Source organism: Apteryx rowi, unplaced genomic scaffold, assembly GCF_003343035.1.
Source record: "Apteryx rowi isolate R43461 unplaced genomic scaffold, aptRow1 scaffold_78, whole genome shotgun sequence".
In the NCBI taxonomy this organism is placed as follows: Eukaryota; Metazoa; Chordata; class Aves; order Apterygiformes; family Apterygidae; genus Apteryx; species Apteryx rowi.
The window spans coordinates 1,112,187-1,139,637 of NW_020451071.1; the positions used below are offsets into that span (position 1 = coordinate 1,112,187).

General features: G+C 41.6%; 2 protein-coding genes and 1 long non-coding RNA gene across 6 annotated transcripts; 1 reads left to right on the forward strand and 2 right to left on the reverse strand.

Annotated features, from left to right (window-relative positions):
* Positions 1 to 51: 51 nt before the first annotated feature.
* Positions 52 to 2,603, reverse strand: HSPA2 (heat shock protein family A (Hsp70) member 2). Its single transcript, XM_026088660.1, has one exon. The coding sequence runs from the start codon at positions 2,333 to 2,335 to the stop codon at positions 431 to 433; it is 1,905 nt and encodes a 634-aa protein (XP_025944445.1). The 5' UTR covers positions 2,336 to 2,603; the 3' UTR covers positions 52 to 430.
* A 132-nt stretch (positions 2,604 to 2,735) lies between these two features.
* Positions 2,736 to 27,451, forward strand: LOC112976894. 4 transcript variants are annotated; one of them, XR_003257213.1, is made up of 7 exons: positions 2,736 to 2,771; positions 5,489 to 5,713; positions 11,704 to 11,803; positions 12,441 to 12,589; positions 12,735 to 12,827; positions 25,858 to 25,981; positions 27,165 to 27,451. It is a non-coding gene; the product is annotated as an uncharacterized LOC112976894 (long non-coding RNA). The 4 variants fall into 4 exon arrangements; XR_003257215.1 differs by lacking the exon at positions 2,736 to 2,771 and having other exon boundaries at positions 4,793 to 5,713; positions 11,689 to 11,803; XR_003257212.1 differs by lacking the exon at positions 2,736 to 2,771 and having other exon boundaries at positions 4,795 to 5,713.
* Positions 19,969 to 25,764, reverse strand: ZBTB1 (zinc finger and BTB domain containing 1). Its single transcript, XM_026088616.1, has 2 exons — positions 25,749 to 25,764; positions 19,969 to 23,242 (listed from the first exon to the last, which is right to left on the reverse strand). The coding sequence occupies exon 2, from the start codon at positions 23,220 to 23,222 to the stop codon at positions 21,087 to 21,089; it is 2,136 nt and encodes a 711-aa protein (XP_025944401.1). The 5' UTR covers positions 23,223 to 23,242; positions 25,749 to 25,764; the 3' UTR covers positions 19,969 to 21,086.

The window sequence follows — 27,451 nt, forward strand, 5'->3', positions numbered from 1 at the left end:
CGCCGCCTCCCCCACCGCTATCGCCCCTTGACAGACAGCAGGAAAGATAAGTTTATGCTTTAAATACGTTTTATTTGTTACCAAAGTTTCCAGAAGCCGAATTTGGCATTTTTAATCTTTCGTAAAGATTTTCATGCATAACTTGAAACTTGTCAACTGCAACAGTCGAGTGGTTACTTTAGAAGAGACACAGAGACAAACATCCAGAATACAAATAGCTGCTTCTGAATTAACAAAACTTCGCTATTACTAACCTTATAAAGCAGGAGGTGCCTTCCCTTTTATCAAAACCAAGCTGAAAGATCTGCCTTTATACACACCCAACAGAATAAACTCTGTTATTGGCAATGACGTTTTTCTTAAACGTTAGAAAAAAATAAAGCAGAGAACGGAGTGACTGTCCATAAACCAGTCTATACTTCAGTCCTATTTAATCTACTTCTTCAATGGTTGGGCCTCCGGAGCCAGCTGCCCCAGCCCCRCCAGCTCCCTGGTACAATTTTGTGACGATCGGGTTGCAAAGTTTCTCCAGCTCTTTCTGCTTGTCCTCATACTCTTCTTTCTCAGCCATCTGGTTGCGGTCGAGCCAAGAGATCACCTCCCGACACTTGTCAAGCACTTTCTGCTTGTCCTGGTCACTGATCTTTCCCTTCAGTTTATCATCCTCCACCGTCTGCTTCATGTTGTAAGTGTAGGACTCGAGGGAGTTCTTGGCTGCTACCCGATCTCGATTAGCTTCATCCTCTGCTTTGTATTTCTCTGCTTCTTGCACCATGCGATCAATGTCATCCTTGCTAAGGCGCCCCTTGTCATTGGTGATTGTTATCTTGTTCTCTTTACCCGTGCTCTTGTCCACAGCGCTGACGTTCAGGATGCCGTTGGCATCTATGTCAAAAGTGACCTCAATCTGGGGGACTCCACGGGGCGCTGGGGGGATGCCTGTTAGATCAAACTTGCCCAGCAAGTTGTTGTCCTTTGTCATAGCCCTCTCACCCTCGTACACCTGGACCAGGACACTGCTCTGGTTGTCCGAGTAGGTCGTGAAGGTCTGGGTTTGTTTGGTGGGAATGGTAGTGTTACGCTTGATGAGAGCGGTCATCACTCCACCAGCTGTCTCAATGCCCAGGGACAGAGGGGTGACATCCAACAGCAACAGATCCTGCACGTTCTCAGACTTGTCTCCCATGAGGATAGCTGCTTGCACAGCAGCGCCATAAGCAACAGCTTCATCTGGATTGATGCTCTTGTTGAGCTCTTTGCCATTGAAGAAGTCCTGTAGCAGCTTTTGGATCTTGGGGATWCGAGTGGAGCCACCCACTAGCACTATTTCCTGGATCTGACCCTTGTCTAGTTTGGCATCACGCAGGGCCTTCTCCACTGGCTCCAACGTGCCACGGAAGAGATCAGCATTGAGCTCCTCGAAGCGGGCACGAGTAATGGAGGTGTAGAAGTCAATGCCCTCGTAGAGCGAGTCGATCTCAATGCTAGCTTGGGTGGAAGAGCTGAGAGTGCGCTTAGCTCTCTCACAAGCTGTACGCAGCCGCCTCACTGCTCGCTTATTGCCAGCAATGTCACGTTTGTGCTTACGCTTGAACTCTTCTACAAAATGGTTCACCATGCGGTTGTCAAAGTCCTCCCCACCCAGATGGGTATCACCGGCTGTGGACTTCACTTCAAAGATGCCATCCTCAATGGTGAGGATGGACACATCGAAAGTGCCCCCTCCCAAGTCAAAGATGAGCACATTCTTTTCTCCAGCCCGGGTACCTTTCTTGTCCAAGCCATACGCTATAGCAGCTGCTGTGGGCTCATTGATGATGCGCATCACATTAAGGCCAGTGATGGTACCAGCATCTTTGGTGGCCTGGCGCTGGGAGTCGTTGAAGTAAGCAGGCACTGTGATAACAGCATTCTGCACCTTGCGGCCCAGATAAGCCTCAGCAATCTCCTTCATTTTGGTAAGTACCATGGAGCTGATCTCCTCTGGGAAGAAGGTCTTCATCTCACCCTTGTACTCCACTTGCACCTTTGGCTTGCCACTTTCATTCACCACACGGAAGGGCCAGTGCTTCATGTCTGACTGCACTGTGGGGTCATCATACTTGCGGCCGATGAGACGCTTGGCATCGAAGATGGTGTTGGTGGGGTTCATAGCCACCTGGTTCTTGGCAGCATCACCGATGAGACGCTCGGTATCAGTGAAGGCCACATAGCTGGGTGTGGTGCGGTTGCCCTGGTCATTGGCAATGATCTCCACTTTGCCATGCTGGAAGACACCCACGCAGGAATATGTAGTGCCCAAGTCGATGCCGATTGCCGGCCCTTTGCCAGACATGATGACAGGTTTTTCAAATCAGCTACTCACTCACGTTCGCTCCTCCCACCACTCCTGCTCGCTCCTATCTGCGATGCGATGTGCCGTTGGGGGCTGTTTGCGCCTCTTTTATAGCGCACGCAGCCTTCTTCTGGAACCTGCCAGAACCCTGCTGTCCAATCTAGTCGCCCGCCTTCCACTACTGRCCAATCGCCTCCGCGAATTGCAGCAGAACCCCCGCCCCCTTCCTCCTGGCCAATCAGAACTGTGGCGCCCCCCTTTAGCCCAACCCTCTTCGCTGTACCGGGGCCAGAGCGCGTTTCTTCCTGTTTTTTCTCGATCCGTCTAGGGCTCCACCGTGCGCCACCTCCCTCCGCCAATCACCGCGCTCACTTCTCTCTTGCCCCGCCCCCGCCCCAAACTCTGCTAGAAAGTTCTAGTGGACGTTAGGCGCACGGTAGGGGATTGACGGCAACACTATCCAATAGGGGCCGGGCAGCCGAGGGAGGGGGCGGGGGGAGGGCAGCGGGCAGAGCCGTTCTGGGTGGGTCGGGGTGCAGCTCGGCTCGCGCTCCCAAGGGGCGCGGCGTTGGGCACGCGCTGCCCCTCCCCCCCGCGCTTGCAGGCACGTAGCCGGCGAGCGGTGCCCGGCGCCGGGGGGGGAGGGAGTGGGGGGGGGGGGGCCGCGGCGCCGCCGCCCGCGTTAGCAGCTCGCCTCGCAGTGTTTGTAATTCCTGAAAGTTCAGTCAAACGCGGCGTGTCGCCTCCCAGCCAGCCGCGAGCGAGTGGGAAGTTTACCCTTATTTGGTCGCAGCGTCGTAGAAATTCCCCCCCCCAACACCCCTCCCCCGCCCCAGCCTTCCGCCGCTGCTTGTCAGGGAGAAACGGCCGCGGAGCGAGGCGCGCCCGCCCCTCCCGCCCGTGGGGACCCCCGGCCGGGGCCGGCATGCTGCAAGCCCCAGGAAAAATTCTCCGCGGAGCGCGTAACTTCGCACGCTCCCTCTAGGGCATAAGGCAAGTCCCTCGGTGAGCAGGGCTGAAGCCGTTTTTAGCCTTATTTTGGCTCGACTTGGCAGGCTGACAGCCCTGCTTGCATACGTCCCTTCTCCCTGGCACCACTGACTCATGCATCAGCCGCCCTGTGTGCTGCAGATACACAGTTCTCCCTTTCAGGCCGCCCGCGGTTTCTGCCCTCGTCCAGCCACCCTTTCTGAAACCACAGGAGCGCATTTTCACTAGTTTTATTGCTGCCAAAATGGTAGCCTAAACCGGTATAAGAGAGAAGGAGACGGCACGTAGCTTTCCTCTCTGAAAGAAGTAGCCTGGGTTTTAGGAGCCCTGTTGCTGCATATTTCTGCGTGGTGACCATTCTTGAAATGTCTCCAAATTTTTGTCTGTTGTGCTAATATAAAATGTCGTCACGCCTACATTTAGCTACATTGCAAAAGCTATGAAGCTATTAACTCAGAGCTAGGCGAATGCTTTGATGAAAATATATTAAACATGAAAATCTGCTGTGGTTCCTCCAAATAGTTCTTCCTTACTTTGAGAGAAACTTCAGAATATTCCAATTACAGTAACGAGAGCAAAATACCATGTTGAGAACTTTCTTCCTCTGAGGATTAGTGAATAATTTCTTTCGGATAGCTACTTTAAAAGTGCAGCTGAAATTCTACTATCAGCTGTAGACTTTGTGTTACATGAAAGAAGGATTAAATATCCTGTGTGCTTAAATCATCTTTCATAAGTTTGAGCCCCAGCCTTTAACATTATGTTATAGCAGCCCAGGTAGAAAATGTCTGTTACAGCCTGTACCACAGTGATGTATGTTTATGCACTTATTGCAGATAGTCTAACTCACTTTTTAAAACATTCTTGTTTTAATTAGGGTATTTTTCAAAGCTTTTTTACATGACAYGAGGATTCCACTTCTTTTATGTAGTATATGTATATATGTAGTCTTTAAACAGAATAGCTTTAGTTTCTGACAGTAAATGTAGAACATACTTAGATGACTATTGTTTTTCCAAAGATCCCAGTTTTTGGATATAGAGGTTCTGGCTTTGCAGAAATCCAGAAGTGGTCAATGGAAAATGGAAACTGTAAGCTAGCTCTCTGTACCCCCCGCACGAGGTTCTCTGTATATCCTATATGCATATTTCTTTGATGGGAAGGGCCTCATTTTCTCTTGTAGTTCGACCAGTGACTGATTCATCACTAAACTATCTCTTCCTGCAATTCACTGCTCCTTCATTCAGTTGATTGGATCATATGGAGCACAGAGAAATGCCAGAGAGCAATACAGTGAGAGCTGGATGATGAATTCAGTGTCAGTTGAAAAATTGATGTTATTTATTATTTAATCCTTGTGAGGATAGTCCCTTAGGGACACCAGTAATGCACCTGTTGCAGATACAATACAAGCTAGGACCCTGTTATTCCAGAGTAAAAAAGAGGGTCCCTGCCTCAAAAATGATATAGAACAGAAATGAGGTTCAGAAAACAGAGTAAGAAATAACAAGACAATATGGATTAGCACAATAAACAGTCTCTGCACCAAAATTAGATATCACACCTAGGTGTATCTGTAATCAAACAGATTTTATGGTTAAATGAGATTTCATGAATTTGTCCCAGAGCTTTTAGCTATATGATTTATCTGCCCTTGTACAAAATACGTACAGCAGCTCTAGACAAAACTTGTTTGGGGTGACAGCTTTCTTGGCCCGATAACTAAAATGGCTCCAGTACAGTTGTGCAGATACCCGGATATACTGATAACCTGGTAAAGAGGTGTTTGCATTGGTTGGAATTATTTCTTACCCTGATAGTGCTCCCTCCGTCCTATTTATTTTATAGTTTGAATTGTAGTTCTGCTATGGTAAATTTGGGGAAAATATCTCGGAGGAATGTTATGGGCATACCATTTTAATGGTAGTGATGTAAATGACACAATCATGGGCATTCTCTGGAAGAATCAAAAGATTTGTAGACTCAGGCTACTAAATATTTCATTTATCCTGTTGCAGAAGTATTTCTTTCCCAGTTGAGTAGTACACAGGTTCTGTTTTCTTCTTATACAACTATATGTGTAGGTCTAAGCTGCTTTTTAAACTTTTGTTCATAATCAAAAGTTCACATGATACTCTTGCCGTCATCTCTGATCTCTTACAGATGTCCTTAGAGAAAGTCCAGTCTAACTAGAGGGAACAACCCCTAAAATCTCATGAGRCTTATTCTGTCTTCTCAGCAGAGCTGTTCCAAGGCCGCGTTTTGTCAGCAGTTCTCTTAAGACTTGCAGTACAATTTGTGCACCAACTCATCTATACAGTCATCCTCTCTTATGGGAAGAGCCGCATGATTTTCTTTTATGTTGCTTCATATGCAGTCATGCTACAGGTAAGCCAAACAGACTGGTTCAGAAATTAAAGAGTGAGGTTTATGGAGCAGGGTTTAGCACAAGTCTGATTTTCCCTCCAACAAAACATTTGCTGTTGTTCCCCCATCCTGAATTTTTAAGCCATATTTTGATAGTAACTTGAAACCTGCACCCTTGAAACTCTGCAGGCCTCTTTCTGATCCACTTATTTGTGTTTAAGATCAATAATACACCCATGTCTCCTGCTTGCCGGTGTAACGTAATACGCTGTAGGCTATTCTCCATCACACCACCCAGTCAGATTGAAGATGATAGATTTCTTCAGTGAAGCAAGAGCTCAGTATCTGGAGCAGAACTGAGAACTCAACCCTTATCTTTATCTGGATAAAAGGAAGAATGTATTTCCATATATTTCATAAGGCAATGCAGTATAAAAATACACAAGGTTTAATCAGACATCAGCTACTTGGCTCATTAAAATGAGAATGTTGAAATGTAATGGCCTGTGATATACAGGATTTGAGATTTGATGATCAGAAGATCTTAGACCTTAAATTCTGGAAATTGTTAGCCATTTGCCTAGCAAAAACATCCAGAAAATAGCTTAAATCAGATTATATCTGTGAAGGTAAATGAATTATTTTATAGTACATCAGTCACAGTTCAGAAAAGTCTAAGCAACAGTTGTTCTAAGTACAAATAATACTGTGTCATAATATCCTTTCATCACTGAAACTATTCATCTGGTTTATATTTGTGAATATATGTATAGTAATTGGAATTCAGATGTGAAATATGAGTGTTTGAAATGAAAAAAGATTCTTCTGACAATGTACTGTTGTATTGAAAATTGCAGTGTGTGTTGGGGGGTGCTGTGTAACTTTTTTGTGTTATTTTGTCCTTATATACTTCCAGACAGATACTCCCTGAAAGGTAGCCACAATGCATGATCTTAAATGAGAAATATTCATTTTGTGTGGAAAAAAAAATTCTACAATTCAGTGTAACATGTTTTCTGCAAATTATGCAAATGTGTGATCAGTGCTATGCAAATATTCAGAATAGCAGAATATAGGGCACAATAATTTGGTATTGCCAAACCAGAAGTTCAGAAATGATGAGTCAGATCTTCTAAAATTATAAGCCTAGTTTAAAACTGTGAGATTAAAAAACACATGTGACTTTATTTGCCTTGTGGCTTTTTAATCTTTCGCATATGTTCAGATTACCCTTTAAAGATTTTCCATATAAGTTTTAGAGATTTTTGTATTTAAAAAGTAAAATAGCTGATTACACCATCRCAAAACTGAAAACAGTTTGCATCAGATTGATTAGACTCAATAAAGTCATTAAAGCTGGCAACACTGATTATGCTAACTCTTGACGTTTCAAGGAATAATTATTTTATAATTAAGTGGTTTTAGAGTGGTCTTATTTACATACACTTCTGACAGTTTGCTGAGGCATGATTAAAAGCTGAGGTTACTATCACCAGCTAGATAAACTGGTGTGCTGCGCAGTTTGTACCTTCAGTTCTTGACTGCTTTTGTATAATTACAGCCTCCTTTTCTTACCACCAGTGCCAGCTCTATTGATAGTAGTAAATGGGAGACTTTGAAACAGATTGTCTGCAAGCCATCGTAGACTCAGATCTGAAAGGCACCTCAACAGGTCATTTAGTCCACCCTTTGTGTCAAACCAAAATATCCTTAGTTGCAATTTAAGCCCATTATTTCTACTGCTGTTCGTTGTGGATGTGCGAAAACATGTTATTCCTTTTTTCGTTACAACCGTCTTCTATGTATGTAAAAATCATCATGTTTCCCTTCTGCCCTCTCTTCTGTAGGATGACCTAAAATCTTTCAATCTGTCATCAAAGGCAATATTTTCTAGACTTCTAGGCATTCTCATTGCTGCTTCTGAATTCTCTGCATGGAGACACTACTAGCTCAGGCCTTACAAGTCCTGAAGGACCAGCTTATACTCCGGTTTAGACATTTCAGTTTTTATCTTTATTTGCAACAGCATGATGTTGCTGACTTATGTTTAGAATTTGATCCAGTGTAGGACAGTTTCTTTTCAATGGAAATTAGGCAGCTGTTCCTTACTTACATAGCTAACGATTCCAACTTGCACTTGTTCCTGTTAAGTAACATCTTAAGTTTTCAGATCACCTCTTCACCTTGCCAAGATTATTTGTATTCTAGTCTTCTAGTATGAAGTCTAACTCTGCTTGGTCTTGTTTGAAAATATTAAAAGGATAGTTTCTGAAGGATAGATAAATGGTGATGGCGATGGATAAATGAAAATACTGATTTTTTTTCTAGACCTGCTCTGAATGGGGTTAAACAAAATACTCATAGTATTGGCCATTACTGCAAAGCTGGAAAATGGTGATAAGTCTTAAAGAAAGAAAATGGTGTACTGTAAATATAGTCAAAGATCAATGCTTCATGCTTGCAAATCAATATGATTTGATTCATCGCTTTGATTCACTTTAATGCTTAGTTTGAAGAACTTTGATGAAAATTGAGCTGTAGCTGCTACGAGTTTCTCTTATTTTCTCATTTTTACTCGTTTCAGTTTTCCCCCTTGTCATTCTTATTAGGTGGATGGGAAAAATTCAGGATCAGATGAAGCAGATGCTAATTAGAACCTCACCTTGTTGCTGGGGCTTTTTTAACTTGGGCATAGGATGGAATTAAATGAGAATAATAAGCAGACTTGTAAGAACATTTTATTAAAGATACTGTATCAAAGCACAGATTAAGTTTTAAAGATAATGAAAACTAACCTGGAATGTCTTCACTGATACTTTACATAAACTGCAAATAATTGCTAAGATACAAAACAGTCACAGTCTGTTCTAGACTTCCTACACTTAAAAAAATTGCTTTGGCCCAGTAGTTCTAGGCCTAACTTTAGGTGATGCTATAAGCGTTTTTCTCTTCTGTCCTCTGTTTCATGAAGGTCCTCGCAGTTTTGCAACTTCCCTGGTCTTTATGGAAAGGTCATTCCATTTTCTATTAGATTTTTCCAGCTATATTGTGCCTTTTCCCGGAGTAGTTCTCCAGGGGTATCTGGCTGTTTCTAGATATTCACCCATTAGTCACCTATTTCTAGATATTTACCATTATTCTAGAGCAGCCAATGTGACAGAAGTGTCAGCATTCCAGTATTGTACTGAAGGTTTTTATAATGCCTATATTAATGTGTAAGATGTTATATGTTAACGCCACTGATACCTTAAACATCTATATGATGAAATGTTCAGGGCTATGTAATCAGATTAAATAACCACATTCAAAGATATCTGACCATCTTGCATTTATATAGCAACTTTATAAACTCAAAAAGMGTAAAGCAAGCAAAGACACATGCCCTATACAAGCTGCAATACAGACAATATTTTACACACTTTATAAGAACAGTAACAAAAATAATGCCAATTTTAAATAAAATTGTGGACAGACTCTTCTTGAGATAACAGTTATACTGAACAATGAAACATCCTGTTATAGTCACAACTAGAATTAGTAAGATGCATAACTACAGCAGAATATAGTTCAGCGTGTTTAGCCTGCTTACAAGTCTCAATCTGATCCACTGTTGTCTGGGGGAGCAAAGGAAATTAGTACTGTTTTTTAATCCATGCTGGCCCTGAATTTGAAACATTGACTGCCTTGTTTTGCCTTTTTCCCATTAGCTTAGCTGGAAATACTAGGATTCCTGAAATGCTCAAATCTGAACATGAATGCCTTATTCTCTTCTTCCAGCCAGCTTTTGGAAGGTTTAGATCCAGAACAAAGTGCACACTGTGCCCTGTGAAGATTATTTCACATTTACTCATCTCCTTGTTGGTCACAAATTTTCACCATTCTTGTAATAAGACCAGAGCACCATTTCTTTACTCTCCATATTTAAGCACTGTGCTGCATGGAAGGTCCTCTTCAGCTTGCAAATGATGATGATGGTGGCAAGGGGAGTCAAAGTCAGCTGGATCTTTCTCACCATCCTGTCCTTCCTCAGGGACCCTTTTTGCTCAGTTTTCAAGGTTTTTTTCACCTTGTACTCCAGACTAAAACAAATTATTTCTTTAACATTTGTTAGTTTAGCATTGTAACTGTCTGAAAATGCATGAGTTTTAGTTCACCACTAAATACACTTCTAATGTTTAAACTAAAAAGTCTGACCAGTTTTAGTCAGTAAACCTCATTTCAGAAAAAGGAGCAGTCCAGCATGATTAACAGCCTTTGCAAACTCATTTGAGTGCCGCCCTTAACACCTGGCATCTGCCTCTTTGGGCTATCTGCTCCATGAAAAGAAACTTCAGTTAGTTTTTGACATATGTAAATGATAGTCACAAGGAGGTAAGTTTTATAGTATAGAAAAGAGTCCAAAAGAACTTTTACTGAGTGTTCTAATTTGACTGCTTTGGCGTCTTTTGCAAGTGGTATGTCAAAAAAGCAGTGATGATGCCAATTCAGATCTGGCACACACGGTTCTGAGTTTTTAAGAAATCTTTTGCTGAACGGTTCTTCCTCATGTCTTCTTCAAACCTGGTTCTCTCAGTTGTTCAGAAGCTTAGAAGTCCCTATTTCACTACTGCCATGCAGAAAAGAAATGCAAGAAAATTATTAAAAGTCAGAAGCCCACATTCTAGTACTGTATTTGCTAGCATGATGTGGCCCCTCCCACCTCACTATGGCTTGGTTTTGCTGTAAATACCCATCCTTCAGTTACGTTCAAAGCACCCACCGAGGTAGGGAACTCTGCTTAAAAGCCATAGGGTTCATTTCCCTCAACCCCTACCCCACCAAAACACAACTTAACCTTAAACAATGTCCTGCTCTTGTTTCACAAACTTTTCATTCGTTTCAGTGTTTCTTTCTCCTTTGCCTTCCATTTTCAAAACTACTAAAGATTTGCTGAAGAAAAACACCTCCCAGGCCTCCCAGAAGTTATTTTTGCTCTGTATTTGTTTCTTTCCAACAGTGGTTTATGGCTTGGTTTAGTGGATGCTCAAGCAGTTGCAAGAGCATTATTTCCCTTCAGACTGATCTTCTCATAGCTTGGAACACCCATCGCACTGGAATACTTCTTCATACTGCTTCATATATGCGTCTTCATTTATTTTTGTTGTCTTTTACTTGCCTGACTCAGAGGTGACTATTAGGCATTTAGTTAACGCTCAAATTATAATTTTGGGTTAGATGCAGCCTAATGATACAAACATTTATGATTCCTGTATGTCTCTGTGGACCAGATTAATTTATGACAAATGGAGCAGTTTTGTATCCAATAAAAGCAGTCAATAACTTTGGAACATGTGTATATAACATTTAAAAAAAATCCTCTCAGGTACACCACTTTCTTTCTCTGGATATGTCACTCACATTTTACAAAGTATGCTATTGTACTGCTTTCAGGTATCTACTAATTTACACTTGATGTTTTTATGTACATCATGGCATCATTGGACCAAGTGGCTGTGTCTACACTGCAGAGCAGGAACGGCTTTGAGGCTGCATGTGAAGCAGCTTTATCAACTGTCTATATTACTTACCTGCTAGAGCATCCTCAAGGCCAGCTCAGGGCCGAATTTGCTGGCATGCCTTTGAGGGGGAAGTCGTGAGAGTGGTGCTCCACACTTCAGAGCGCATTCTAGGATGCGCCCATCCGACACGTGGCCGGGCCCTTACAGCATATGCCTGGCCCAGAATCATCTGTATATGGTATCTGCTCTTTATGCAGTGTCATGTATTTGATGTTGGGCAAAGAAGTCATCTGGGAGGCCCTTTTTTTTCAAGGTCAGATGGCATTTGTAGACAGCTGGACTTGGGCTGAGTTCATGCTACCCCGGCGGGCAAAGGAGAAAAAAAGTACTCTAATCACAGTACACATGCAAACATTTTTTTTTTTTTTTTACCCCAGGCAATATCAGTATTTAAAATCAATGTTTATTAAGGTGCTGGCCTGCATTTTACAGTCAAAGATCTCTTATTTGCAGATCATAYGCAACTCATGAGGCATGACTGAGCTGCTTCTCTACACCACCACACTCAAATACACCAACTGTCCTGCAAGAGGTCATCTCTGAGTGTGGGAAGGTGGGTTGCCTTTGGTGAATATTAAATTCAATTTTTCTGATGAGACTGCAAAAATACTCAATGTCAGTTGTGGTGGTATGGTTTACGTACAGAACTGTGAACACAAATGAACAGCTGGCATTGGTAATAGCTTTTAGTCCACAGTGAGCTAGATTAGAGGTGAAATGTTGTGTCCTACTCCCAGTCTCTAAAATTGTCTAGTTACCCTAAGAACAGCAGTTGTAAAGGAAAGCACAGCTGCAAGAGGATCTGTTCCTACAATCTTCACACATTAAACTCAGCTAAACTGTAGAACTGTTTCATCTTTTTAAATAGAAATATAGGTATTTTAAATTAGCCACCAGATGGAGCCCATACGTCCCCATCACAGGAATACGTTAACATCTGCAAAAAGTTAAGCACTTCATAGATATTATAAGAGATGCTGTTTCTTCCACTTCATAGAAGTCACAGGAAAGTTGTGATTAGTTGGAAGTTTACAAATGAAAGGAGGAACTGGAGATAATCAAGGATAGTTCCCCAGATTTGGCATAACCAGGTTCCTGTACTCTGTGGCATTTGCATGAGTTTGTTACATTAGGTGGGTGAACTTGGCCTATCTCATAATGTACTAATAATGCTTTTTTAATGCTTAAAGCATATATCAGAAGTCTGAAGATTCAGCCAGCTATGGACAAAAAAGCCCCCAAACTAGCAAGATCTTCCGGGCTCCACTTGGAAGAGGAGAACCCTTGTTGTTCTTCCTCACCCTGCTTTCTAGAATATGAAGGGAATCACGAATAAAAGGTAAGTCCTGTTCTAAAATCTGACAGTTGTAGAGCTTCAAGCTTAGTAAATAGTAGCAGTAGCTCCCAAAGCCTGTTCTTTAATGATTAAAGTAGGCAGGATGTTCTGTTCATACCATATATGCTTTTTATTAAGAACTCTATAGTTCAAGCAGGTTCCTCATGATTGTGGCACAGCCCCAATGATTGGAAGAAAAAGCAGATTGGAAGAAAAAGCAGATCGGAGAGAAAAGATTGTGGTGAGTGAAAGACATGGAGTTAATGTATGTGTTTTAAGGGACAGCTTTATTTTGACTCTGTAACAAACCAACATAGTTCATGAGGTCTAGAAGGCCACAGACTAGTTCTACAGTAGTGCTTTGTTTGAAACTAGAATTTATATTTGGGGTCTAGGCCACACTGAATTTGATCAAATAAACACATTCTCCAAAGGAAACCACCTTTGAGCTATTTAACTATTTGTTTGCACAAGCAAAATAAAGCAGAAGGAACTGTAGCAATTACATTGTAAGATTTCTTGTGTCTTATATTTTGGTTTTGTAGTTACTGTTCATCAGGAGCTCTGTGTTTTGTGGCAGAAATGACCATGTTAGAACGAGCTAGTAAAATTTAAGTGAAACACAACCCTGTCCCCAAGCATAACAGGTGGGGCTTATCCTCATAATTCCAGACACCCAGGATGTGTTTTACAAATATGTTTTTACAGATATGCAAGTGTACCAGAGTTAGGTTTAATCTACCTGATAGCAATGCAGCTCATAGATATCAGCTCTCGCCTGGGCTGTGGGAGGTATTAAGTCCATTTCTTTGTCTGCTCTAAGGGATTCTATTCTGTATTTGCTCCCTGTACAGTAACTGTCATAGCTGTCCTTTTCCTGAAAGAGGGATATTCTAGATTTCATCTCTTGAAATGCTTCCACTTTGTATAAATAATTAAATAACCACTGGCAAGAGACCAGAATCTCAGTAGTTGAGTGGCTGGGACTCTCTTCTGGGAGATAGGAACCCTGTAGGCAGGGAGGAAACAGAGGCACCATCCTGAATAAATGCTCTAACAACTTCTTGTGTAAAAGGAAGGAACGTAACAGACACCATCAGTCTGCTGTATCTGTTGCCAAAACCAAAAGTAATACACAGTACTTAGCAAATTCTGTTTATAGCCCATGTACCTGTATTTTCACAAACTTTCATGGTCTTGGGGCTTTTGCTGTGGAGAAGACACTACAATTACATTATTTCTCCCATTCATTTTTGAGGGAGCCAGAAGCAGAAGTCCTTCTGATGACAACCCCCAATTTAGGTATTAGTTATGTCTCCAACTCTCACTACTTTTAATGTTTATATTTTAAAGCAGCAGGTTCAAATGAACATGTGAGAATCATTTAAAAGGTGAGGTTTTAGCCCTAGTCATTGCTGTAAAAGGAAGACAGCATATCATCACATTTCAGAAACCCGAAAGCAAATAGAAGAGCCAAAATGATGAATTTTGAAAAAAGCAACCTTCTGATTTGGGGAGGGGAGAGAAGAGATGGAGGAAAAGACTGATTTTTTGGATTTTAGCATTTTTCAGATTAGCAACACCGCTGCTGCAGAGACCTTGGTAATGCACTGACACTGATGGCTCTGTGCCTTATAGCTAGGGAGACAGGTTGAGAACCCAGGCTTTAGAGACAGTCCTGATTTCCAGTGGATTTCCCACAATCCACAGGGCTTCCCAGATTTGGAGGCCTTTGAGGAATGCTCTCTTCTCATTCCATGTCAGGAGTTTTGGGGTGTCTACAGAACCACAGGACATACTTATCTGCGATCATCTCTTATTTACACCTAAAAAATTGACACCCAAAAATCTCATTGATGACAGTCACAGTTTAATTTGGGTAAAAACAATAACAGCATCAGGACTTGAGAGGGAAGTTCTTTCTTGAACGGCTCTGAAAGGGCTAGATTTTTTTTTCTCCCACAGGAAATGCTAGAAGCAGCATTGTTTTTGTGGTTGTTGCTGGAGGAAGATTTACTATAGTTCTCATATGCCAAAAGACACAGGAAAGGATTAAACCTTTTGTTTTCTCTAAATTGTAAGGACTAAGACAAGTTAAAACTGTATTTTTTCTCCATAATGGAACAGATGAGTATTTTATAAAAGGATTATTAATATGGGCCATGTGAAAATACTTCACTGCTGCTCTTCAGAGGTGCTCCTCTGACTTTCACCAGAATCGAGGGCACTGAACAGGTCTGAAATTGTAGGTTCTGAGGACGAGATGTTCCATGCCACACAGGCAAAACAAATGGATAGTTAAAATCTGACCTTTGTCTGACTATGTGCTGATTTCTCATCTCATAATTTTATTATTTTCCCTTGAATGCATTCATATGAAACTTAAAAAATATGTTTTCAACTACGTTTTCATAGGAAATGCGCACAGATTGCTGGAAACAGCTTCTCTATGATGCACAATATTGTTTTCCTACAAATTAAAGAAAAAAACTACAAGACATTTGTGGACAAAACCAATACAAGGAAAGTTCTGATAGCATTTCCCTTGTAAAGTAGATATTAGTCATTCAAGTATATGAAAAGGAACACAGACTGTTTCTTTCAGGGCTGAACATTTAGAGTCACAATGAACTGACTTCTGAGCTATGTGCTCTATTGCCCTGTAACAAATTAAGATTTGTCTTTCTTCTTGAAAAAATAAGATCACAATTAATTCCAGAATTGCAGAAGTGACTCTGTAAAAGTGGCAGAAGAAATTTAATTTATAAAATCTGTTCTGTTTTCTAGCATCTTCTACCTTCAAAATCTCAACCTAATATCACTATGCAGTATATTCTTGAGACATGTTATTTTAGAAGTTTTTTGAAAGTTGGAAGACAACTCAGAAAATGGGTTTACAGCCGCTGAGAACTATAGAAGTGTCAGCTTTTAAAAGCATGTTCCTAATTTTTAGCCTTCAGCAGACTTTTATAAAGTCAAATTAGTCATGCTTCGTCGTGTAGGTCTTTAAGTCTGTGACAAGTTTCAAACCAACTGAGAATTGGGGAAGTCAGAGTATTTGATTCTTAACCCTTTCAGACTGGGAAGCACCTAAAAGTCAGAAGCAGACACGCTGGAATATTATCCGCTACTACCAGTATCTCCTTAACTTACACAAGGAATTCTCCTGAGTTTTCGGTATTAGACCAAAACGAGATGACTGTCTCCCGTTATCATAAAATAAACAAACGTGCTCGGCAGGAGCAGTGGGGTGGGGGGCAGACAGAGGGTGAGCAGAGGCACCGCTGTCCAGTGGGCAGYGGCACAGCTGCAGCCGGGCCGTAGCTGGAGGGCACCGTGGCAGGCGAAGGTGGGAGCAATTACTGGTGGCTGGCCGGACACRGGGCCCAGCTCGCGCCTGGCTGGGGGCCCAGGCCAACCACGCTAAGCCACTGGTGTGGAGCGCTATGCAGTCTATTTCAAGACAAAGAAAGCTCCAGAGCATATTTGAGGGGTGAGCTGAATACAGGAAGGTTTCCAGTTCTCATAAAGAGGGCAGATAGCGTGGATGTGTCTCCTTCGTATGTGAGAGGCTGGACTGCCTTTTTTCCTTATCAGGAAATAGATGAACTTAAGAACACAGCTTCCACGAGGATGCTTGGGGGAGACAGACTGAGCAACGCTCAGGCTGTGCTTTCACTTCTGGCAGCAGCTGTGCTTAAGCTCATATAAGCAAAGGAGCCCCCTTCCAGACACTCATTTCTCCCCTCATATCACTCCTGTTGTGCTGGCACAAGATTGGATGCACAGCTAGCGAGTGAAGCACAGTGGGGAACTGATCCAGCAGAAAGATAGCCCCATAGGGAGGGAAAAAAAAGTCTGTTGTTTGAGCCCAGTCATTGTGAAACTATATAAAAACTTGTGCTGGAACAACAAAGGGGGTGGCACACAACGGATAGGAGAGCTAAGCTAGGTGGGGAGGAGGAAAGGGTTGCCAGTACTCAAGGTAGCACCATCAGGAACTCACGTATATCCTATCAATAACTGAGATATCCTTGATCTTTTAGCACTAATGTGTTCAAATACAATAGTGTAGTCAAATTATTCACTTCTATAACAATACATTTTTAATATAGTCTCAAGGGCAGTGTATTTTCTGTCTTCAGCTTTGAAATAAAAATATGCTGAATTGTATTTTCTCCATTAACTGAAAATATTAAATGGAGAAACCCCCTAGTAAAAGTTGAAATTCTTATAATTCTGAGTACTGTGATATTCTAGTCTATTCAAATCAAGATTTCTCCACAGACCTGTTAACTACAAATATTGTTATACACAAACGTGAATAGTCTTTGAATTAACTACTTCCCAATAAGCACTTACAAGTATATATAATTTTAACATTTGAAACTGCCCCTCTGATACTGAAAAAGAAGCTTGACAGCTTTTGTTATATTTTAAAGCTCATTCCAGATCATTATGAATTCCTTCTTTGTAACTTTTCAACAAATCCTGAAAGCTAAGAGCTAGGCAGGCTACTAATAAAATATTTTTCAGAGTTGTAGCCTACACCACTACCAAAATGAGAAAAACAACATAACCAAAAGAGATCCTCTACCACTAAGAATAACAAATCACTTAAAAATATAAGGCAGAACATCCAGCAAGTCCTTGCCTCTTTCTGTCTATACCTTGTACAAATGTGATAACAGGTCCACTCTGAAGGATCTGTAAGCACTTTACAGGTTTTACGTTAACGCTGTCTAGTGCAAGAAGGAGATAAAAGGAACTCTGTTAGGATGACTGAAAAGTACAAATTTGTTAGAGGAAACAGAACTCTAAATGAAGTATTTTTGCTTCCCCTTCACTACCTTTCAAGTAACCATAAGACTTCTAGGATATTGTAGCTGCAATTGTTCTTTCAGGTCTGCTTTTGTTCTCTGTCTCTGCAGTAATTTTTTTAATGATATCACAGTAGGAGAGCTGAAACACTGTCATTTTGGGCTCCTGCCGGCATGGTGACATTCTGGGGAGAACACTTCTGCTCGCAGGAGCGCCCAGCACCAGGTGGGCTGGCACCCACCCCTTCCTGGGGTCTCACCACCCAAATTCTTCCTGCCACGCCAGCCCTTTTCTTCAATATTCCAGTGCTGTTCCTGTGCATACTTTCAGGTCACCATAAATATTCTCCTCACCTACTCACAAGCCAGGCTAGGCTGTCTTGTTTATTCCTTAGTACCTTTGATTTGTTCTCAGATTTTCTCCTTTATCACTTTCTGGGCTATTTCAGTCATTTTGTATTTCTCTGCCTACAAACAAACAGATCCACTCTGAGCTTCCCTGCAGTGCTGTTCATGCTCTTTTTGAGCATTAGTCTGGACATTCATGCATGTGAACTCCAAGGAACTGTTGTTGTTTCATAAGAGCAGGAAAAACATTAATTCAAGTTCAGTAGGAAAGGTATTAAATGTTAGAGACAGCTATATCAAACCCTCTTTGAGAAGGGAAAGGTTACTACAGCATAGCTTAAAATGGAAAAAGAGAGATATTCCAGARTGTTCGTAAAGGAAGATAGTACACATAAATACCATCATTCCTAATTCCTCAATTTAGTTTCTTTAGTTGGCCGGCCTACTCACACTAGGAAGTGAATTGTTTTTGTGAAAGTTTTGGGGKTTCGGGTCAGTTCAGATCGATACATTTTAAACAAGAGCTCTTGACTCAGAGCAGAAGTGGCTGTAAAATACTGTTAGCCCTTGACTGTATTCTGGAATGATCTCTGAATTTGCAGAAGTCACCTCCTCCTTTTCTCTAGTCCTGCATCCCAACAAAATCTTTAATCTCAACTTTGCTGTTCTGCTGCAGCACTTCCAGCACCAGGCCGGTTCACACTCGGCGCACAGTCTGCGCTGGGAGCTTGTGCCGTAGCAAGCGGAGTCCCGGCTGCCAGCTCTGCCAGCCGAGCCCAGGCGTACTCACTCTGTTGAGGCATCTACAGGACATTTTATCCACTCCGCCAGGCTCCCTCTCCATGCCACCTTTGGAATTTTTCCCATCTGCTTCCCACTGCATGGCTGTTTCTCTCTTCTCCTAGGCCCCGCCAGCCTTTGTCCGCCACTCCATCCCCCAGTGAGCTTCCCAGATCTCCCAGCCCACCCAGTGCCGCAAGGCTTTCCTGTCAACTCTCCTGCACCCTCCAGTCCTCGCCCTTGCCTCCCTCAGCTGCTTTTCCACAGTTCAGCTGGAGTTGGTGTCTGGAGAGGTAACCTGAATGTCAGAGAATTAGKATGTTAAGTGTATTAAGCTCCCCCCCTCCTACTACAGCACTTGCCTTGACCGACTATTCATCTCAAAGACAATCCTAGTACATAGTTAAATATTTTGTCTTTTGAAGATGCTTATAATCACCTCCTTATCACTGATTCCAGTGCTAAAAGAGCATTAAAATAGCCATCCTGATTATTCTTCGAACATTTACATGCTGAGCTTCAGTTCAGTTCAGTCTGGGATGGGAAATGTGGAATAAATCCCTTGGAAGGGAGAAGCTTTGAAATAACTGAAATGCTAGCGTGCATTAATGTCAGTGGTGTTTTCTGTCCCAGTGTTACTTAGGACTTGGTTGGCTTCAGCACTATACAAACAAAAAAAAAAAAAGTAGGACCGAGCAGTTAAGGCAAAACGCTAAAGGTCCAAACTGCAGCTGAAGCACTCTTCTCGGAGCTAGCCGCAAGTTCAGAACTGAAGCCTCGTCGCTGGGCTACTCCCTTCTCCATCACTGTGCCTTAGAAGAGATCAACATCTCCAACAATCGAGAAATTCAAATGCACATTTAAAAATGAATAAATATAAGAGAATTGACACTAACTTAGATGATTATAGTGGAGATAATCCACTGCTTTAGTTTCTTTRTATAGTCTAACATCTTGCTTTACGAGCTCCATATCTCTCGTAATTGAAACAGTGAGGTGTCAAAACTCAATCCTAGCAATGACACAGCAGTGAAAGCCCTGGACTGAGCCTTCAATTCCTGGCTTCTATTCTCAACTCCACCACTGACATGTAAGGTCATCTAAATTACTCTTCTCTCTCCATGGCTCAATAGGGGGACAGTGTTATTGCTCTCTTTGATAAAGTGAGATTTGCAAGGAGAAAGTATTGCTAGGTTTTACTTTTTAACAGTTTTCTCCACCACTTAATACTAGGATGCTTTTTCCCCCATTAAAAATCATGCACTTGGCAAACATTTAGACAGCTGGTGCCTAATAGTCAAAGCCAGTTGTTCTTGCAAAGCCAAACAGCCTTGCTGAATTGATGTCAGCTGACACATAGCAGGATTTTTAAATTCAATTAAATTGAGACAAGCTACACAGATTAGGGCTATGCTAAAATCAGGAAAAAAAATCTTAAAAGGCATAAAACGTCTTTACATTTATTAAGCAAACTCTGCAGTCTTTTCTTGTTATATTCTTGTTGAAAAACAGAACATTCAGAAAGTATCATGAAAACAAGAAACAAAAATTCTAAGGTTCACATGAGCCGCGCTCCCCCTTCCCCCCCCTCCCCCCAAAGCAATGGGACTATCTTCACACCCATCCCACTTTTAACTTTCCAACAAAAACAGCAAGGCACCCATTTACAACTAGGTTGAGAAATGCAGTCTTCAACGCAAATCACAATTCTGCATTCCTAGCAATTCACCATAACCACTCTTCCCTCAGATATTATGATAAGCAGATTATATATACCCACATAGGTACAGATAGAAAACAAAAGGCCAACATCAGTTGTTCAGCAGAAGTGCCCGTTACAGTTCTGCTAGTATTTCAAGTCTGGAAAATGACCAGTCAGCTGGAAACTCCTTGGTTATCRTGACAGTCATTAACTCCCTTTCCCTTCGTGCACACCAGTTCAAGCCTGCAAGGTTTAACTGGGCCTACGTGTTCTGAGCAGTGGGATGCAAATTTCCACAAAGCCAAGAAGCAGAGGAATGGGACAGCCGGCTCTGCCCTTACAGCAGAGTCAGAGAGCAAAGGATTATTTCTTGGCATTGTTTTTAATTTTCAAAATTGACTTGAGGATTATGAACAATTTTGCTCTTGCATGTTAATCACTGTGATCTAAAATTTTCACATGAAGAAACAACACAGGGAAATATTAAAGCACTCATCTTATGGACATGGATCGGAGAACTGTTTAATAGCAGTCAGTGAAGGGGTAACATTGTGCTTTTAATCTACAGTTTAAAAATAATGATTTGTATATCTACTTAGTAAAACAATAAAATTAAGAACAGAAACTGATATTAGGAAACAGTGAAAATGTAATAATTAAACACATGATGTTTTTCAAAGCTATATACTTAATGAGCCTAAATAGACACCTATGATTAAGAGGGTCTTAAAAAAATAATAAAAAAGAGACTTATTTTCAATAATTTTTTCAATTTTTGTCTACTATACTGTATGCCTTGCTTTGGTGTTCTCTCTGCTGACAACTTAATGCTTTAACAGGATGTTTATGCTTATGTTCTTTTCAAATGCTTGGCATTATAGTGAGATCTCATATCTTTTCTCAAATTAAATTTTGCTCCACATACTCCACATGTATACAGATGAACATCCATGTGCTGCTCCAGTTGCTCATTATTTGGGAATATCTGAAAGCAGACCTGGCATATAGTCTCTCCAGCTGATAAGTGAGATATCATATGCCGTACATGGTCATGTTTTCTGAAGTTTCCTTGATCACAAATGGAACAGACATACCTGGCCATTCCTTTGTGCATATCATTGTGGAGCCGCAACTGGCGTTCTCTTAAGAACTGCTTCCCACATGTCTGACAAACAAACTGTTTTTCCTTGGTATGAACAGTATAGTGTTCCCGCAAGTGACACCGCTGATAAAATCCTTTCCCACAAAGATTGCAGAAATGCTTACGTCTGTGATCTCTTTCATTCTCTTCCATAATGGAATTCTTAAACAGATCTTGCTCTAGGCAGTTTGACATATGTTCAACCACTAAGTTTTCGGTTTCAAAACGCTGACCGCAATTAGGACATCGGAAAGGACATGCAGAATGCTTATATAACTGTTTTTTTTGAAGACTGTTCATTTGGAAATGACCGTCCCTGAAGTCCTCTAGCATCTCTGCAAACATCATGTCCCTTATTTCTGACTGTTCCTCAGCGTTTTCTTCCAAGTCCATTTTTTCCTCAGAATTTCTTATACCATTCATGGTCAGATCCTGGGGTTCTCCACAGGTCTGTGCGTGATCCTGTAACTGTTTACCTTTGACCAGTATTTGACCACACTTGCCACAAGCACATATATTTTCTATGTGTTTGGATAAATAATGAGAGGATAGATCTTCCTCGGTGATTGTTAGCCCACAAAGTTCACAGGGAGCATTCTCCACATCTTCCTGCACTGAAGGAGCTTTCCTGCTAAGGTGCCGTGGACTTTTTAAACACTTTCTTTCATCCTCGTCCATGGATAAACGGGGTTTTAAAGTCTTCCGAGCATTTCTCTTCTCCCTGATCTCTTCCTCAACATAGTATCTGTAAAGCGGCTCTTCCTGTTCATCATCGAGGTCATCATTGTCAGAAGACTCATTGCAGTCTTTATCTGTCACTTTAATAATATTAAAATCTTTCAGCTCATCTGCAGGATTGTCCTCTGGTTCCATCTTGATGATAATCCTCTTCCTCTCAGAGGCTCGACTTCCTTCTTCACCTGATGTCTCTGATGCAACTGTGCTGCTTTTTCTGCTTGTAATGTTTGACACAGGAGATGAAGAATCATCAGCAGCTTGGCTTGTGTCCCCTTTATATTTTTCTGCTTGTCCAGAGAGTATTTTAGAAGAAGAGTCTTTTTCATTAAAGTCAATTTTTTCAGCACCGTAATACCTGGCACTTTGGTAAGAATGCCTGTTAGTGCACGTTAACACGTGCTCATCCAGTAACTTTTCACAGCTAAAACTAAACCCGCAGCTGTCACAGGTGAAGCTTCTTCCAAAACGGCGTGAATGGGACACGCGATCTTTTGYGTGAGAGAATTTGGACGTGGTGCTTTTTTTGCAGACATCAAATAGTTGGTCAGGGAAACTGCCTAGCTGCAAAGCTTCTTCATCAGGTTCTTTGTTATGGGACGTATTTACTGTTGAACTTGGCGGCTCCATGCCCCACCTGTTCACTTCACTGCCATTTCTAGCAACCGTGTCTTCATACATTCTCACGCCAAATATCATTTTACTATTCTGGGTGCTAGAAGCAGAAGATGAACATTTTAAACTAGACGAGTCTGTATCCTGTATATCTTCTAGACATTCAGGTACATTATACAACTGTAAATAGTTCATGGCCACTTTAAATTGCTCAAAATTGGCAGGGGCTGTCATAATTTTTCCTAAATACATGAACTGTAAAATGAGATCAAAACATTCGGCACTAATCTTCATGTTGCTTAGATTCAGCTGGGCTGTAGTGTGTTGATGGTTCATGAAAAACATCCTAAAATAAGAGCTACACGCAGCAAGGACTGCTTTATGTGCTTGAAAATAAATATCATCAATAGCAATACAGCAGTCACAGAGAAAGCCCCACTCTCTTTGGTTGTTTAGCTGCTGAAGGACATAGTTGCTGTGGCTGGTTCTTGCCATCTTGTACTTCAGTTATAGCCCTGCATAAAGAAGAAGACATCTGTTATACTACGAGCACACAAAGCAAAATTTACTTAAGTGTAGGCAGGAACTGCCATCTTTTTCCTCTCTAGATCTTCCTATTCGCACACTGTTTGTGGTACAATTTACCATCTGGAGATCTTTGTTGGTAACTACTTAAGAATATTGATGCCAATGAAAACATCCATAATTCCATATTCTCACAATTAGACTTACAATACTAGTAAGCTAATAAACATAACCACCACATATATGACAGAATAATGCAGCTAGAATACAAATTAGCAAATACATCCCAAAGTTTTACAGCCCAGATTTTCAGATATGAATTCTGGATGCAGAACTTCAAAAACTTAATAGGGTAGACGTCTATAAAATGGTCCCAGGACAACGCCTATACAAGCTTGACTGTAAGAAATCATTGTTTAGTCTCAACTTGCCTTTTTCACCTGTCAGTCTAAGGGATGTGATGGAACAGATTATTGGAAAACAGGCCTGGCTCAGCCCCCCCCATTTAAGGAAACTAAACAGATACATCAGTGAAGTGTCCACAGAGGCTACATCACTTTTTGAACATTAGGGCAACTCAGAGACATTCTCAACTTTATCTGGCAGGCATCTTGCAAACCAGAACTGCAAACAAACGCCTTCTCGAAAGCACAGGGTAGACCGGGTCCCACCTACAACATGCTGCAAATGGTCACCAGGCTAGCTGTGCGACAGCCACATGGACTGCAGAGAGGCAGGAAGTGGTGCACGCTGTGCCTCCAACTGCTCTCAAAACCACTCCTTCAGAGCAGTGTAACATAACCAGAGCATTTAGATGGGAGACTGGACAGAGAAAAACTCAGCAACGGAGAACCGTGAAGGTCTGCAAGCYGGAGATGGAGCCACAGGGAAATGAAGCCTTGACAATCTGTAAAGGCTAGAGGGAAAGTTCATTCAGTGCTGAAGGGTGTTACAAAATGGAAGGGCTAACTTGGCCTTAACAGAAAAGAGAAWGAAAATGTGCTGTTTTTATGGTAATAAAAATATTCAGAAGAAAGGTCTTGTGAACAGGAGGTGTGCATTTGATTTACAGAAGGTAAACTGTAACCAAGTAAGCCAGCTACAATAGCCAGTCACTGCTCATTTTCAGAAATCTTTACTGATGTATATAATCCCTACTGAAAACACAGGAAGGGGGGTTGAGAAAGCAAAAGAAGGCATAAAGAGCACCCTAATTGAAAAGAAAAGCCTAAAGCAACAGTTGGCATTCTCAACATTGTGAAAGGCTATTGCAAACAATAGAAATAACTGTAAGAGATCTGTATAAATAAAGTACAAGCTAACAAACAACATACGAAACACGGTTTAATATACTTCCTAATGAAATGCATGGCTTGCTTTGTGACAGTAATATCATCTCTCCATTCTTTCAGCTGTCCAAAATTAAAACAAACAACAACAACAAAAACCCACACAGAAATGCTCCCTGATTTTTTCTTATTCCCTCAGCATCACCTCCCTGACAGCTTACATCTCCTAGAGGCTAGGATATGGGCAGAGAAATTCAATTCCACAATTACAGTGTTGAATTCACAAGTCAGTGGTGTCATCTGGCTCGTTAAGCAGCAGACCTGACATTAGTCATTGCGCTCTTTCTTCATTTTATCAGGGACAACTGTGGAAGCAACGCGTTCAGGCTCTCTAGACGAGCAAACACTCACCCCTGCCCAGTCATGTTCCCTCCTGCAAATTCATACAGCAGTATTTCTGGATCGTCACCAGCACACGACCTTGGCTGGCAAAAGGAACCTTCAGACTTGGGTTGAACCCAATCCTCCAACCCCAAAACTCAAAGTGAACACCCTGCCACAGTTCTCTCACCAGCTTGGCTCACTATGTCCACTGTTGAAATATAACTTGTTACATGAAATTCATTAATTGGTTTTCTTACTAACGTGCAAAAGGATGGCTTTGGATATAGAAAAATCTCTGAAATAATTTCATGCCTTTTCTACAGAAAAATCGATTCTAGTCCAAATCTTTGCTAACTTCAGATGTTTCTGTGAATAACGACAAAGCTCTCGGCATCACTTCACATGCTTCCAAGTGCTAAGGTGTTTGGGATTTGAGGTAATTCATCAGATACCTGACACCGCACATTGAGTTACATGTAAGTATTAAGAATAACAGCTGAATATTAGCAAAGAATTGACTTCAACTTCCACATTATTAGATTGAAAAACAACAAGAAATAGTGAGAAGATGCAGTCTAACACACTGCTGGCCTCTTGGTGCGAACTGCCATCAATACAAGAAAAGGCTCAGGATTGCTAGAGGAAGAACTTAGAAGTGCTGGTTTTAATCTTCTTTTCCCCATACAATGGCAAGTTTGAATTTTTCATTTAAAAAATAACTCTTTGTACACTGAAAGTATTCTGCTGTGTCTTCTAACAGAAAAACAGCAGTACAAGCAGCAAGCCTGTACCAGAAAGGTGGTCACAAACTATCGGCACACACCTGCACATGGGGGCATGTCAAAACAGTGGAAATGACCTGGCAGCCAACACATCTTTTCTGATTTTCTTTCTTCTTTGAAAAAGGTGAAAGATATTTCCTCTTTTGACAGGAGAACTCTGTAGAGCTTTCAGCACTTGAGTCCTGATATGCAAAAATGACATACTGGCAATGCGTATCTCCTACCACCACTCTGGACAGAAGCAGCCTGAGCTTAAGTCTGCTTGAACAGGAAGGTAAGGTGCTCAGATGGCCACAGAGGTATGACAAGCAAGTATTAAAGCACAGAAAATGTTTAAACTTATCTATGTTAATATAAATACTGGCATCCTCCCTCTGGATTCTGTGTTAACCTGCTGTATGTAACTATGTATTTACACTTGCCAACACTTCCCATTAGGAGAGGCTGTTTTGGCCAATTTAAAACTTTAACACATCTCAGCTAGCAAAGGCAAAAGTTTCCTTGAAATTTGTCTGCTTTGGACTGATTTTTTTTCCAGAAGATTTCACCCAAAACAGTTCCAAGAATGAGGCTAAGAGAAAACTTTCATACATCTACATTATTACTTTCTTTTAAATTAAAAAAAAATTCTCTTCAGAAACCTTTGAAGAGAGACTTCATATGCAAAGGGGTGCCAAGTGTTAGATATGTTGTCACAATGTGAAAACCTGCCTAATTTGGCCAAGCTATAAGCTTTGGGCGGGGAAGAGGAATTATCAATTTGTTCACACTTCAGACTTACTTTAGTAGTGTTAGTAACTAAAATCTCAGATTATAGCCTGGCTGAGAACATTTCATCATCATGCAGCTCCTTTGTATACGGGGCCTGCCTAAGCCATCCCACCTAGCGTGAAAACGCCCCTTTCACTCAGACCTCTGCTTCGTGCCACCTCCACAGAGTCACAAATTGGTGCAGAGCTCGCTAGCGATTGCTGTGCACCACGAAACCGAGCACACGCAGGTGCTCTCTGCTGCGTTTTCAGCATTTGTCTTGGCAGTCCGAAGGAAAAGATGCTGGTTCTGGTTAACAAGAGCCAGATCAAGGAGTCAACGTAGTGAAAATACATGGAGACTGGGAACTGTGAGGGCATGAGCGGAAAGAGTGAGGAAAAGCTATGGGAGTTGGCCAGGATGACCCAGGCTGGATGGGAATACTGAGGCAAGAGGAGGAAAGCAGGACCCAGAGGCAGTAGCAGGATGAAAAGATGGATGCAATGAGGATCTAAAGTGGGGGAAGGAAACCACCTGAGTAAGGGATCGGGAAAGAGCCAAATCACAGGAGCTAGGGCAGGAGGGGGCAGGGGGGTGGGACGGGGACAACCTTTTGGCTGGGAAATGGGCAGAAAAAAGTGATAGTGTTCACCTGCTCAGAACCTGGAACTGAAGTCTGAATTTGCCATTTGGCCATTCCCTCACAGTGGTCACCAAACACCAGGGGTTTGCTGACAAGCTCTTTCTCATCAAGAGGAAACCTTCAGAGAAGCATCATTTACCATTACTTTGTTACTTTAATTGCTAAAATGGCAGAAATCTGCATTTATCACCCATGTGGGTGGTTTGGTGTTGCAAACTATTTTTGAAGTTTGCTTTGGAAAGAAAAGCAAGCATTAGAATAAAAACAGACCCTTTTTATAAAAACAAAACAAGGTTTCAAATTTAAGTGCCATAATTAAGCATTCCAATGCAGTATTAATTCAGCTACCTT